The sequence below is a fragment of the Diadema antillarum genome, unplaced genomic scaffold, assembly GCF_040938485.1.
Source record: "Diadema antillarum isolate AM-2024a unplaced genomic scaffold, OU_Dant_1.0 seq00000767_RagTag, whole genome shotgun sequence".
Classification (NCBI taxonomy): Eukaryota; Metazoa; Echinodermata; class Echinoidea; order Diadematoida; family Diadematidae; genus Diadema; species Diadema antillarum.
Window position 1 is genome coordinate 666,495 of NW_027271657.1, and position 16,523 is coordinate 683,017.

A 16,523-nucleotide genomic window follows, 5' to 3' on the forward strand; every position below is an offset into this window, starting at 1 on the left:
TCATTATCACAATTATCATGATCACGTTATTCTCAGCATCATGGGCCTGGGCAGCAACAGCATTATTCTTTCCATCTCACTGTGATGCGTTACAAACCAATATACCAGCAATCAGTAACGAACGCATTGACGAAGTGTAGGGCGACACCAGGGAAATGGGCTTTTGTTTCCCACCTCATCTCTGGCATGTCTGTGGGTGACAATACTCAGTTCACCAACACTCGACCAGTGATCACATGTACTGGTATGTCTTACCCTATGATACCTGCTTATAGTGCATCTTGGTAGCCCATGATGTGATTTTTTTGCGACGTAATCTTTTCTGCTATACGAGAACAAAGACTCCTCACCCTGTGATAAACAGAGGAATCGGACCACGTTATAGCACGAAACAAAACTGAAAGTATAGATAACCTATGCCGATGTTTTCAAGTAGACCACGTTGTCGGAAAGCAATGTTACCAGTCATCACTTATTACCGTCGTTTTCACGTAATCTGACCAGAAATAACACGAAAGTACGTTTCCTCCGAGGTTGAGTTCAAGGTGTCCAGCTTTTCCTTTCCGTCTGTCACTCTGGGACATTTTCCACGTGGAATGACTCTAACCAGCCGCTGTTTACCGCAGTACAACCACCATCTCGGTCATAGAGGACAGTTTCATGATGACTGCCAATTTTCTTGATTGCTACTGACGGTGAGCTGGGTAGGGGGTCACTCTCCTCAATTGGAGTAGTCTAGTGATGGAGCAGATGAGGAAAGATCCTCACCTGTAGGTCACATCGAAGTCAAGGTGCAATAACCTCCAAGTCATGCCGTGTCGCTTTCATACCGTGTTGTAGTTTCGGGAATGTATTCTATCAAGGAAACTCCTTGATTTATTCATACATTGCCAACTGTCAACCTTTTTGCTATCGTATTCCGGGTTTAGGAAAATTATGTCATCAACGTAGGCCTATACTATGGATACACTGAGTAAAAGTTTAGCCCGACGACAATGACCGCCTTGTAGGGAGCTGTAGGATGAAATGCTTGCACAATTCAAATTCTTAGGACAATTCTATTTCGTTTTATTTACGTCTTTCACTGCAAACTTGAATAATATACAAAATATGCTGCAAAATTTAAGAATTTCAAGGGGCTCTGGGTCTTTTGTTTTTGTTTCGGATAATCATCTCTGTGTCATTGGAAATCCAACAATTTATCTTGCCACATCCAGACACTTTCCATTTCAGTCACAATTAAGTGCGTAAAGCTTCAATGCAATGCACTATCTATTCAATCCCTGTCTCTTGTACCGGTTGAATGTTACGCCTGGTGTAACCATGGAGCTGCTCCATGGTGTAACATACTGTCCATTAGTTACCACACATCTCCTGCCAGTGACATGTGGTGGTGAGAAGTTCACCCACGTCTGGTTGTGGAGGCGTGGGTTGCTCGCTCTTCCTGGAAAGGTCGATGAGAGTTCCAGGGTGAAGGCCTCGATGCTTCCCTGTGGAGCTACAGGGTTCTTCCTCTACACAAATTGATTCGGCCGAGTTGCTAACCTGAAAGTGGTACTAGTCCAAGAGCATTAGGTCAAAATAGGCCTTAACCTGGACATTTTTGGTAACAAGCTGATTTTTTCAGGATAGGTCCAGGAATATGTCTAGAATAACATACTAAAAGTCCTCATAAATCCTCCTTGAGCGTTTTCCGCAATCCAAGATGGCGTCCAAAATGGCCGCCTCTTCTGTTTTTCTCATAACTTTGCAAGTAGGTATCCCCAAAACACACTTTAAATGTCTACACATATGTTTTGAAGTATGAGGAACTCATTAGAATACATCTTAAGAGATGTTGAAGTACGCAAGTACCAATAAGACCGCTTGAGTTCTTCCAAAAGTCCAAAATGGCGTCCAAAATGGCCGCCATTTCATGTTTTTCTCATATATTTGCAAGTAGGTTTCCCCAAAACACACTTTAAATGTCTAAACATATGTTTTGACGTATGAGGAACTCATTAGAATACATCTTAAGAGATGTTGAAGCATGCAAGTACCAATAAGACCGCTTGAGTTCTTCCAAAAATCCAAAATGGCATCCAAAATGGCCGCCATTTCCTGTTTTTTCATATAACTTTGCAAGTAGGTTTCCCCAAAACACACTTTAAATGTCTAAATATATGTTTTGAAGTATAAGAAACTCGATAGAATACATTTTAAGAGATGTTGAAGCACGCAAGTACCAATAAAACTGCTTAAGCTCTTCCAAAAATCCAAAATGGTGTCCAAAGTGGCCGTCATTAGCAATTTTATCTCAAAATTGTTTAAATATATATCATTTATTAATAACCCGTGATATTTCATCCTGAAAATATTCAACAAACATTTCAATTAAAAATGTGGTTGCTGTCCATACAGTATTCAAATCACTTTGAATGTTAAAGTCTTGAAGTGTGCTCTTAATCGCTTATGACATTACGAGGGAAACACTTTATCATCAGTTTGATGCTAAACAGACAGGGCGACATATTTTGCCATATGGTCCATTTTCGTCACCTTTCGTCACCTTTCGTCACCTTTGGATTTTGGGACGAGTTCAAGTGGTTCTATTGGTATAGATATGGTTGTTTCAAATTTGCGAATAAGAATTTATCTAGATTCCTTGACTCCCATAACATTTATAAAGACATTTTAGTGTGCGTAATTGGGTTACTTAGTTGAAGGGTTATGAGAAAACAACAACAGGGAAAGGGACATTTCGGGCGCCATTTTGAATTTCAGGATGACCTCAAGTGGTTTTATTGGTAAATGCGTGTTTTTAAAAAATATCCAATAAGTATATGATTCATTTCATTGAGTCGCAAAACATATATTAAGACATTTAAAGTGCGTGTTGAAGTACGTTGGTGTAAAAACAGAAACGGCAGCAATTTCAGACGCCATTTTGGATTTCTGGAAGAGCTTAAGCAGTTTTATTCGTTTTTGTGTGTTTCAAAATCTTCCGATATGTATTGTATTGAGTTCCTTATGCTTCAAAACATATATGTTTAGACATTTAAAATGTGTTATAGGTAAACCTACTTGCAAAGTTATGAGAAAAGAGGAAATGGCGGCCATTTTGGACGCCATTTTGGATTTTTGGAAGAGCTCAAGCGGTCTTATTGGTACTTGCGTGCTTCAACATCTCTTAACATGTATTCTAATGAGTTCCTCATACTTCAAAACATATGTTTAGACATTTAAAATGTGTTATATGGAAACCTACTTGCAAAGTTATGAGAAAAACAGGAAATGGCGGCCATTTTGGATGCCATTTTGGATTTTTTGGAAGAGCTCAAGCGGTCGTATTGGTACTTGCGTGCTTCAACATCTCTTAAGATTTATTCTAATGAGTCCCTCATACTTCAAAACATATATTTAGACATTTAAAGTGTGTTTTTAAAAAACCTATTTACAAAGTTATGAGAAAAACATGATGTGGCGGCCATTTTGGACGCCATCTTGGATTGCGGAAGAGCTCAAGCGGATATATTGGTACTTGTGTGCTTCTACATCTCTTATAATGTATTCTATTGAGTTCCTTGTACTTCAAAACATATATTTAGACATCTAAAGTGTGTTTGTGGGAAACCTACTTGCAAAGTTATGAGAAAAACATGATGTGGCGGCCATTTTGGACGCCATCTTGGATTGCGGAAGAGCTCAAGCGGATATATTGGTACTTGTGTGCTTCTACATCTCTTATAATGTATTCTATTGAGTTCCTTGTACTTCAAAACATATATTTAGACATCTAAAGTGTGTTTGTGGGAAACCTACTTGCAAAGTTATGAGAAAAACATGAAATGGCGGCCATTTTGGACGCCATCTTGGATTGCGGAAAACGCTCGAGGAGGATTTATGAGGACTTTTAGTATGTTATTTTACACACATTCCTGGACCTTTCCTGAAAAAATCAGCTTGTTACCAAAAATGTCCAGGTTAAGGCCTATTTTGACCTAATGCTCTTGGACTAGTCCAAGAGCATTAGGGTTTAAACAGGAAATGGCGGCCATTTTGGATGCCATTTTGGATTTTTTGGAAGAGCTCAAGCGGTCGTATTGGTACTTGCGTGCTTCAACATCTCTTAAGATGTATTCTAATGAGTCCCTCATACTTCAAAACATATATTTAGACATTTAAAGTGTGTTTTTAGAAAACCTATTTACAAAGTTATGAGAAAAACATGATGTGGCGGCCATTTTGGACGCCATCTTGGATTGCGGAAGAGCTCAAGCGGATATATTGGTACTTGTGTGCTTCTACATCTCTTATAATGTATTCTATTGAGTTCCTTGTACTTCAAAACATATATTTAGACATCTAAAGTGTGTTTGTGGGAAACCTACTTGCAAAGTTATGAGAAAAACATGAAATGGCGGCCATTTTGGACGCCATCTTGGATTGCGGAAAACGCTCGAGGAGGATTTATGAGGACTTTTAGTATGTTATTTTACACACATTCCTGGACCTTTCCTGAAAAAATCAGCTTGTTACCAAAAATGTCCAGGTTAAACCCTAATGCTCTTGGACTATACATGGAAGAGTCAGATACTGGTAATGACATCATCAGTAATTCAGTAGGAAGGGAGAGGGAGGGGATGTTATTGAGTGATATTAAAGAAAGAATACTCGCTCCATCTTTTTGTTTCCATTATAATAACTTTATTTGGATTTTCCAAGAATGGATTTTTTTTTTTCCATAGCACGGAGTGGCTACTTTTTCAATGTTAGGAAAAAAAAAAAACTATCGCAGGACAGAGCTGCCAACTTTGAAAACCCGTGCCATCGTCTGGGAATTGAATTTGCTCAGGAACGTGTTCATTTGCGATAAATGAATATCTATGAATATGAATGAAAGACATCAATTGGTTATTAATGTCTTTGAAATCGTGCAACATCTGGCCAATCTTGACGATGTTTTGTGTTTGAAGAATTATAATGTATTATGAACGTATGGTCAATGTAAAATAAAAAGATGTACATTCTATCATAGCCAAGCGAAGAAAAAGAAAGAAAGTTAATTATCGTTTTCTGACGTGCGTGCGTCGGTACCTACACACGACCATGATGGCTGGCTGCTAACGAGCTGGCACTGTATGTACATACTAATGACGCTAATGCCCCCAATATGTCCTTGGTTGTCACTGGTTATTACCGCCCAAGAGTGGTGGACTGAAAACATCTCATGTTTTGTTCACAGCTCAGCCAACACTTGCCCAATATGCTTGGGGACATTGTGAGGGGACACGGCGTGTTTTCGTCTGCTCGATTATGCTAATAATTTCCTGCGGACAATAAGGAGTTCTGCCTCTCGATAACAGTAATACATTTGTGTCGTGCTTATTCGACTCTTATTTTCTGAGTAATGTGCAGACAAAATGTGTCTCGACTGAGAACCTTCAAAGAAAAATCATAACCAGAAACGCATGCATGATATAGTTTTGTAGTCCAAGTTAGCACACCAGTAACTCTGCTTGTCACTAAGTTCATCGAAGTAGGGCCTATACGCAAAACGATGTCTCCATGGTGATCACGTCTCCTTCGTCCAATTTCAGTCCCTTGAAACCGCATTCAGTGACTGGTTCTGCTGATGTGCACACTGCTGTAACCAGGTGTACCAGCTTATCATAGCTAGACAGGTTGTATAGATTGCAGTTCTAAAGCTTTCTTGCCATATAGACTCAATACTGGAACATTTTCCAGATTTAAACAATTGATGTGATAATTGAGGGGTTCTGCCATCGGGATGTTACTGTGTCTGTGCATCAGTCAAGGTAGGGTGCAAACCATTAGGCATTGCAATGCTCATTTCAGCTGGTCTTATTCAAATAATTGATGACGTCACAATCGCAAGACTATTTTTAATTTCATTTTATTTATGTGTTAATTTTTGATGGGGGATAGAGCTTATGGGTGCTGGTAAACTATGATAAAATAGCCATGATACATAGTTATTTTTGTCAAACTCTTCCAGCTTTTGTTTTTTGTTGACCTGTGTACATCAGCAGACTTGATTGAATTGAATAGCAGGAGACCTTGAAAGCTGAAAGAAGAAACCCAAGCTCCTCTCATATCGCAAAGACAAACTTCCAACATTAGATCATGAAGAGGTGTGAGCACTGTCACTCTCAACACCAACAGATGCAGCGAAGAGAAGGTGCGTCCATTCACCCCTGGTATAGTCTTTCCACATCAGGTGGAGACCGAACTCTGCCCTCGTGGCGTGGCGCCACTGTAAGGAACACAGAGCGATGGGAACAAAGCAAACTCTTCCTCACAATTTATGAGTTGCCAACACAAGCTGATGTGAACCGCCTGACCCCGTTCTCTGACTCATCGCTACGTTATCAGTTCGTCGTCCTCCTATTCGATCCTTTGGTGTGCTATTTACGTCTACACTGCTTTACCTGTAGCCCTTTGACAAACGTTGTCTTGCAATAATTATCAGTGACGCTATGGCCCTGCGTGTTCACACGGAAGCCCGTTATTTTTATCCCTATCCAAATTTTCGGCCGTAACGCCATTTGGCATTAGGAGTCGATAGTGTGTGTGTGAACATCTTTCCATTACTTACAGCTCTTTAAGCCCCCCCCCCCCCCAACACACACACATACAACCATCATGGCGCTACGCCGGTCATAGCTTCAGTACGCCAATTACCAGCTGCAGTGATTGTTCTTATTGCTTTTTTCGAGCCTCAGGTCCGTTGATTAAACTGGCAACACTCAGATGCAAGGTTATGTTTAAGTGTTTTCATGTGTATGTGTTTTATTTGATGTTTGGTTTATCTATCTCCCCTACAATGCCAATCTGGGTCCCCCACGCATTCTGATGGGATATAATGTCTGAAACGCAGACTAACTACAATATTCTTTTTCTTCTTCAGAGTCTACTCTTTCTCTCTCTCTCTCCCGCCATCCCGCCCTCTCTCTTTTTTTCCTGACGTGGATCTGACAGTTGAAACTGAAAGCCACTGGGGAGAGGACGTCGTCTGCATGTCGGGAGTCTTTCCATTGTCTTGTTTCCAGGAAACCGGGAGAAATTCTGATTAGGAATTTTCCTCCTCTCCTCCCTGCCTTTCAAGCTTCATCTGATTCTTTCTTCACACAGAAACGAGGCTCAGATATTGGCGCGCATGATGGTGCACAGATAAAGTGAATCTAGAATATTATGATGGAACAGGGGTCGATGTCTCATCTCCCTGTACATAGAAAAGACCCAGCGGGCATTACTCTTTCCTAGCTCCCTACAATCATGAAAACAATTGGCGTCTCAGTAGGTAATGTGAGTAAAATTTTAATCGTGTCAAAGACCTGGCAATCCAATGTGCTTACCACGGAGTTATGTTATTGCGTGGAATACGTTCAAAATGTGCTGAATCTCTTGCGCCTACAAGTTGCTTATCTCGGTTTCTAGACCTCTTCCTGGAAAAATGTGATAGTATTAACATTCAGCTCATCTTACATAATTCACACTGCCTGATCTATGTCAAGGGCAGCGTAATTATAACGCGTGATAGTAATGAGGTTATGTTGATTATGTAACTGCTCCCTAATCATAGATGCCCAGTGAGAACAAAATGCAACCTGACAACCCGCCTTCCTATTTACTTTGTGGGCAGTCTTTTCTTGTCCTTTTTTTGTCGAATATTAGTAGGATGGAACAATAAAACCACGACTTGATTACAGTGAAACAGTCACACTTTAAGAAAATGACTCAGTTATGATATGATGTAGCGATTACCATCATTGCACAAATTAATCATTCACCTCTTCATGACGCAGAGGTTGAGTGACCGACCAAGGACAGCGAGAACGATAGAAATACGTACGGCGTTGAAATATCGATCAATTTCATAATTGTGTGAAGGTAACGTTGCCATTATTTTGATTACTGGTGCCTTTCGGTCTTACGATGAACGGCCTCCCAAGGTCTTAGGACATCAACACCCCCCCCCCCCGTCCGTCCTGAGTCACGTATGAACACGTCTTGTTGTCTGAACGAGACATGATTATGCCTCCCAGCAGTTTGCTCTCTCTATAAAAGAATAAAAAATAGAAATGATTAAAAACCAGCCTAGCATCAGAGGACTGTAGGTGTAGCGCCCTCTCTCGCTTATTATCTTCTCCCTCTATCGGAAATCTATCTGTCGCTTGTTTTTTTTTAATGATTCGTCAATCACCGTTGTATCTCTCTTTCCTCTTGTTCACAGGGTGGCGTGTCTCGACTGGTGTGGATGTAACGGAGAACCAATCGATATCTCAAACATTAAAGACGGGGTACTCTTTGGTACGCCTCCCTGCGAACCTGTCTCTGGGTTTGGTAAGTTCACCTTAATGGACGACGTACAAATAAACCATCTGCCCCATTCTCCTCATAGGTCATAAAGTAGCTAATGAATCTTTTATTTGTTTGTCTTTCTAGTGTCTTTTTCATGAACTTAACATATTCATTAATTCATCTTCTCAGTATCTTATACGGACCTTGCCTTACATGACACCAGCGGTTCCGTTGATCCACAAACATCAGCTTTTATCATTGGTGACTTTGTCTTTATTTTGTGAGTTGAGTTGTCTGAGTATGCCAAAGTGGGCATTGTCTCTATGTGAATCAAGACATTCATGAATTTTGTGAGGCAATCTCTTATTTCGAATTTTTAAGTAGCCGGAAATAACAGATTAATAATTTCTCACATTTTGAGATTATGAGAGGCGGTAGGTCTGTGCAAGACACTACGCCAAGACGCCGTGTTCCCACAAGAATTTCAGGCTTTCTTGCTTGACCTGAAAGCAGGCGTGACTCAAATTTAGTTTAGGATTAAACGGTAACTTGCCTATAGGATTTCAAAGATCTCCGTCCACCCATAGACTAAGCACGGCTCTAAGTGTACATTCATGTATTATGGCCAACAATGTATTCATCTTCTCCCATTATACTAGTACTACTACCATTTTATTGTGTTCTATAGTGTGGTATGTGAATTCAACGTGCTTATTTAAAGTGAAATGCCACTCATGCTCGATTGATTTCGCTATTAATAAGGAATAAAAATGAAATGAAACCAACAGAATAATAAAAGTTTCATTAAAGCTTCATCAGAAACAATGAGGAGAATTTAATTGTTTTCATGAAATAATGATGTAGTTTCCAAAGGTGAATGTGATTAAGACATGACTATAATGCCAATGATCTCCTCTGTGGTGGTTCATTTCTACAGAAAATGTTGTAATATATATTTTTTGTTGCTATTCTGTGAACCACAAATTTCTCCAATGCTTATAGGCTATTCAAATTCAACAGTTCATGGAGACAGAATTCATTCATTTTCATTTGTGGAAAAGAAAAACACCCCAAAACATCGCAGACTCATTAATTTTGTCGCTATAGCTACTGGCAACACAGTTGATACTTTTTTCGACTGTCTGAAACAATAATCTATTAAAATAGATGTATTCAGTTCGAGTGAAGATAGATCTATTTATTTATTTTTTTTTATATCATCGATATGTCCTGATTTCTTCGTTGATTCTTTCAGACTATTATGATTCCTGTGGCGACAGAGCCACCGCGGTCATAGCTCCAACGCAAATCAGAAGTTGCGAAGACAGCACGGAAAACGTCTTCCTCTTCAGGAACGAGACGGCTGGCAGCGACCACGCCCTGGTAGTGTGGGAGAGCCAAAATCCTGCAGAGAAATACCCCGTCCGGGAATACTGTTCCGCCAGCTGTAACCCCAAGTGTGGCATTACGATCCCACCCACAACTCCAGTGCCTCCACCCACAACGTACGGGCTGTGTGATTTCCATTACTTTCTTTTTTCAACCTGTGCATAAAGAAACCCAGCACAAATGCACAAATTGCATTTTTGGTTGCCGTTGCAATATCTTTAATTTTGTCCTCGCTGAAGCTCGATTTTTTATTTTTTATCTTTTATTTTATTTATTTATTTATTTATTTTTTTTTTTGGGGGGGGGAATGTGTGTTAGCTGGGTATTGATATGGCGATTGGATTCAACATGTTTGTGTCTAATCTGTATTCGATGGTTCTCATTCTTTAATTTTCTTATAGCCCTTGTATTATGTATGTGTGTGTGTATGTATGTACAATGTATCTTGACACGACTGTTAACTCATTCTCTCTATCTGTGTACAGATGGATATTGTTATAATAATTCTGCTGATTGACCAATCCACTGAACATTTTTATTCCTTTCCCTGCAGAACCAAAATGAACACTCGTGCAATAGACGAAATCATCCCGAGGTTTTCGCCCGATCCTGTCACTACCGAACCCGGAAGTATGTTTGAGTCTGGTTGTTTGTCGAGTTTCTTTCAGCTTTGCTTTAATTACGCGCAGCCCTGCCGGAAATTATAAATTCATCAAACTACAGTATTGCCTTACGTTTATGGTGCGCGTAGAAGCTGTACAAGTACTAAGTATAAACAATTCAAAATAATTCAAAAACAGAAGTGGAAATATCGGCTATTGAAGTATTGGTGTTTGCTGTCGATAACAAACAGTATCTAATCTTGTTGATTAAAACTTGAAGTTCCTTCTGGTTTACGTATAATGAAGTCTGTACTTAAATTAAGATTCGAGGCATGACATCAGTCTGATGCATTGTTGGTTTTTGTCCGTTAATATTCAAGCACAATGCGTTGTCTTACCACATGCAATCAAAATATTAGATTCAATTTTCATCCCCTTCCCTCCCCCGTCCCCAAGTTAATTTTCTCTGTACCTCTTCTCGTTTATTTTTCTACATATGATATAGGTTAAAGCCCATTTTTTTCCAATGACAACTTGTCGTTAAGTATCGAAAATTGCAGAATACATTAAACATTAACCAATATAGGACGTGCTGATCGTGATGTTCTCAATATGTCTTGGAGGGATAGTAATTTTTTGGTTTGAAACATGTACATCTATTCTTTTCAGGTCTCTAAAATTATGTTGCTGTCTTTCGTCAATGCTCACAGCGATTTAAACGTCCCTGTCTTTGTTTCTATTAGATGGAGCTGCGCTGTCAAAAAACGATGCGAGACTTGTGGGTATTATCGTTGGGGCATTTCTTGCCGGTGTCTTTATCTGCGTCATCATCGTTCTCTGCTGTTATAACAAGAGAAAGCATCGCAGGCCCAAGCTCCCGCCAAGGTAAGTACTAGAACGTTTGTGCTACAATGATTATGTCAAAATTCAAGGATGTCTCCTTTTTTTTTTTGCGCTGCAGCCTCGTAACGGACGATTTTATTCATCTGTTCCCTTCACTTGAGTTTCTTAGGCAGGAATCTACTTAGCACTCGTCAGTACGTTGTTGCTAGGTAGGACAGGCTTTCGGCAAGCTTTGTTGTTGTTATGGCAATCTGTTGTGAATGAAATATGCATAGAAGTTGAATGTATTGAGGCATGATATAGTTACTATTACTTCTAGAAATCTCATCCCAAACAACTTTGGAAGACATTAATCGTTTCTACTAATATTTTTTTAACTCGATTGACTGGCAATTACATCATCAATATCAGGGATGTCACAGTATCAAACCCCAGCCTGAATCCGTGAACTAGTCTGTTATCTGGAATGAATCCTGATAACTCCTTTACAGTTCCGTTTCCTCTAACCCTACGTTGAACCCAACAAGGAACTCCGATGGAGGGGAAGTGATATTAAAGCTATTGACCTCTTACTGAGTGACATCAACAGAAAGGGATAGGAGCGTGTTTTTCTGTTCGTTCATACAGAACTCTCGCGATTAGACGAGTATGTTCCTGCCGAAATACCACCAAATTAAAGTTATACTCCGAATACATTTGTGAATTCAGTTAGTGCAGATGAAAATAAGGAAGCATCAGTTAAGTTTAAGGAAATGTGGACCAGCCGTTTTGAATGTGTAAGTTTTGTTTAATTTATTTACCGTCATATTTGGATGGAAAGACTACAATACGTGCCGATAAAATCAATATGAATAAAAGGTAGAAAGAATTCCACATATTACAGCTTTTTATTTAGAATTACGCATTCCCCTGACCTGTCACTGATATCTGTTCGGCAGTTCCACAACTATGACATCGTCTATGAACTGCTGTAAATTCCTTATCCGGTGATGGTTACACTACTTCCCTGGAACTTTAAAATTTCATGACTTTGTATAAAGGATTGCTCAATTTCCCCAAACTTCGACATTCTCCTGATGTCTCCAGTTAATAAATCATTGATACATGTTTGTACAGCTGTAGGCTTGTATACCTTCTGTGATTATGTTCCTTTCAGATGTGTACAGTGAGTATGTTTTTTTTTCTCCTATATTCATTCATTACGCAACAGACGGCCAGTCAACAATGGTCAAATCCGTGACAACCAAGATTACGCAACTATCGAAGAAATACAGATGACGTCTACAAGGTGTAAGTATACACAGAGATGCATGTCGGCGCTTCTTTTAAGAGTGTTTTTTTTTTTTCATTTCACGTGAAAAAAAGAAAAAAAATATCATTGTGATATACTCGACTTCGTTGACATTAGTCGAACCTGGTCAAATCTTTGAGATTATTTGTGTGTTCTTACCTGTTTTTGTATTCCTAGATGTAATTTGATGTTATTTTGGGAATCAACATATCAAATATCTCCGAACGCTGATAATCTTTGTATAGAAATATAGCAAAATAGGAGAGCGAGTAAATGCCTTCGTGTACAGGTGCTCCGAATTTGTTTTACACAAGGTGAATTTTGATTAAGTCTGGAAACGCTCACAATTGTGTATTACCGGATTAAATTGGAGAAACAGAGTTCATCAAGTTTATCCCCTTGACTGCACAGTATGAGTCACTCCTGGCCCAACCATTAGCTCATCGCTTCGGCTGTGATTGACTCTGTGCAGAACACCTACATCGCACTTGTAGAAAAAAGACCTGTCGTACAATAAGCGCCAAGACGCAGTCAGACTAAAAAGCAAAACAAGCAAAATGAAGATGATACTAATGATTATGATGATGAGGAAGAGAGTAATAATAATAATTATAATAGTAATAATAATGATAATGATAATAAAACTGATAATAGAGAATTCGTAGAGAAGCAGATGATGAGTGATCTTTCATGAATAACATGAAAAAAACCCTGCACACGATGTCATTCTTTCTATGTTCCCCCTTTCTGTATAGCATCACCTCGTCGCATCGGTGGAGCCTTCCCCAATCTTCTGTACAGAAGCGAGAGTCTATCAGCTATGCAGTCGATGAGTAGGAGTAGATCCTCTGATATCGATGATCTCGGTGATGCACCGCAGCCTCCTGTGCGACAACTTAGTCTTCTCCCAGGCGTCAACCCCGCCCTCGCCGATGACCAAGACGGTCAAACAGCCTCTCTCGATGTCTATGGCTACACCAAATATCAGCCCGATGCTGAAGCAGAGTCGCTGCCCTACATGCACCTAAAGGTGACCTCTACCAAGTCTGATCCAGCCCCTCACGACCGGAGGCCACTGAGACCCCACAGATACCGGAGTAACACTACAGACACGCACGCTAGTGCCGCTGATGTGGATAGAATGTTGGCCAGACTTAGGGCTAGAGAAGCTGTGAGAGGCGGAGCCAATCGGCGATTCGTACCCAACCAATCAGGAACTGGTAGACGATCTACGGTGGAGGAAGAATACAATCGGCTAGCCAGGAGCGGCCATAAAGCCATCCCTCGGTCTAAAAAGAGTGGATCAGGTGCCTTTACTCCCATACCAGTTCACGGTCTCTATCATTCCCGCAACCGAAAATCTCAAGAGAGCATGCGCAAGTGGAAGTCTCTGCCCGATATGACAGGTGGGGGATCTACCGGTTCGATGACGGACCCCAGTGTCATCGATGACGGCACCCCTATTTATCAGCTCTTGGAATCGAGTCGGGCAAGTTCTGTTAATGAGAGAGAAACATATAATAACCCTGGATTAGCTAACTCAACAAATCAGCCCAACAGACAAGGGATGGCAAAACCACAGGACTCCTCGGCCACAGACGGCCGAAGCGTAGGAACAAATTCATCGCCATCGACTTTGAGTAACGGCTTGAGAGACAGATACGACCCTGTGTACGAGTCTGGTGCTCATAAACAAGAAATCTGTTCTCCTGAAAGCGTTTATCAACCTCTTGCACTGCCTGATGTTGGCCAGGACGAGGACGACTTCGATGATGGAGCTTACCAAGGATCACAGGAGTGGTTGGACAGTGAGGCGTATCTTAGTCCAAAAACCACCAATTCACCTGGTAATGGACACAGTATACACAATAGCATAGGCAGACCTCAGTCTCCTGCTGCTCACACGTCTAATAACCACCACTCAGACCGACCAGAGTCCCCTGCACATCAATCCTATATTTACGAAAGTGACAACAACAATCTCTCTACCAAAACGAAGGAAAAATATGTCGATGGCAATACGTACACAGCTCTGAAGCTGAGGCCTAGCGACCATGTGGTCAGCATCGATGACGACGAGATGGAGAATGGAGAGTATATGTCATATAATAATTAACACAACATCGGACCCGACGTCAACACAATGTCATAAAAATATGAGCAGACAAAGAACTGATTATTCATGCACTGTAGGACACCACAAGTTACGTTCATCTCAATCTCGTTGCAGTTGTGTGAAGTGCCGCCGTCGAAAATGAGTTGGACACATGCGTAATGAAATGAATGAAATCGCTGCGTCTGGACAGAATTCATATCATGTCATTTCATGGAAAGAAAATGTCATTTTGTGCGGCGAAAAAAGTCTTGTCTGACTCTCAACTACGATGTGAACATGCTACCAGCGGTACTTTGTACAATTCATGTATATATAATAATTTATTGCCATTTGATTGGACTGCATCACCTATTTATTGCGCGAACTCTCAGCAACTTTTGGAAAGATATTGGATTCGTAATTTTGTCATCCAGATGTGTGCACAATTATGTTTGCACAATTTCTTCTCGATACCGTAAATGTCCTTTTGGTACATATATTGTGTAGAATATGATTATTCTACTTATGATGTGGAAATTGATAAGTGTGCGAGTTTGGCCGCCCTTTTCCACGGGAAGGGAAAAGACACAGGTCGTTGATTGTATTCCTGCGCGTGTGGCACATTACTGCCACGTATGTTTCCCTTCTTCCGTTCTATTTGTCACCGCCGTGCACAAGTACATGTAGCAGCAACTGTTAGGTTTCTCTAACAATACTAATTCTGATTCATACTGTTAGTTGCTGAAATATGTACAAAGTCTATATGAATGTTCTGACATTCAATAAAATTATTATATCAAGTAACAGGTTTGCACTGTATTTGTAACCTTACAATCCATAAGCTCAAATCTTTGTAGCTGGAAGAAAGAATGGTCCGGGTAGAGCTTTGATTTTAATAACTATTTCAGCCATATAACCGGGAAGGGGGGGGGGGGGGGGGCTTCAGTAGGCCTGTATGCAATGGTTCATTTATGCACTGACATAGCAATGCACTTAACTCACGTTGATATTGTTATTTCAAAGCCCCCCTCCCCCCCCCCCCCCCCCTGTTATGGCCGACATAAGTCACAGTGTTTCACAACTAAATTGGTCTATAAACTAAATGCCAATGAAAGTGTAACGGAAATAAGAATAGTGTTTTCACAATTATTATGTGCATTTACAATTATGTTCACGTATCTGATGAAATTTAGCATTTTGCAATAATTGCAACCTTTAGTAATACAGAGCATCATGGTATGAACGGTGTATTCTGAAAGAAAGTTGAAATCTTTCTTCGTGTAGTTATCCTGGGATGTTGTCTCATCCTCGCGAAGTCCGTCTCAACCTAGATGGATAAACAATGTGGTGCCAGGCAATGCAGAAATAATAATGGTGGCAGGGTTCTGTTGGAGAGCAGTACTGGCACTCAGAGGCTACCATACCCTGATATGAAAACATCATGATTATTATCTTCTTCATTGTTATGATTATGATTATGATTATGATTATGATTATGATTATTATTATTATTATTATTATGATGATGATGATGATTATTATTATTATTTTTATTATTATTATTTTTATTATTATTATTATCATTATTATTATTATTATATTTGTATGTATGCGTCTGCGAGTCGCACGGTAGTCTATGTTTGTGACACGCTGATTAAATTGCCAGACTTTGCCATATGTGTATAATTTTATATTATACGCTTTTATATTATAAAAGCGTCAGTTCAGAATGAGAAGGGCGTTAAGTTGTCTCGAACACTATCGGTTTAGTGACAACTTAACGCCCTTATCATTCTCAACAGACGAAAGATGCTTGACGACATTAAATGTCATGTGTTTGTTTCTAATTACAGATGAAAGTATATGTAACAATAGTGACAGTTAAAGTAATAATTGCCTCGTTCACACACGCTTCTAAACACGTGACTTGAAACAGTGCAAACCGAGAACAATTTAAAACTTTGATGTTCCTCAAATGAACCAAGAGAAGAAAACGGGG

General features: G+C 40.0%; 1 protein-coding gene across 1 annotated transcript; it reads left to right on the forward strand.

Annotated features, from left to right (window-relative positions):
- Positions 1–1,323: 1,323 nt before the first annotated feature.
- Positions 1,324–14,618, forward strand: LOC139738754 (uncharacterized). Its single transcript, XM_071649395.1, has 8 exons — positions 1,324–1,505; positions 6,166–6,258; positions 8,237–8,346; positions 9,560–9,809; positions 10,247–10,323; positions 11,039–11,180; positions 12,349–12,428; positions 13,185–14,618. The coding sequence occupies exons 1-8, from the start codon at positions 1,324–1,326 to the stop codon at positions 14,543–14,545; spliced, it is 2,295 nt and encodes a 764-aa protein (XP_071505496.1). The 3' UTR covers positions 14,546–14,618.
- Positions 14,619–16,523: the final 1,905 nt, after the last annotated feature.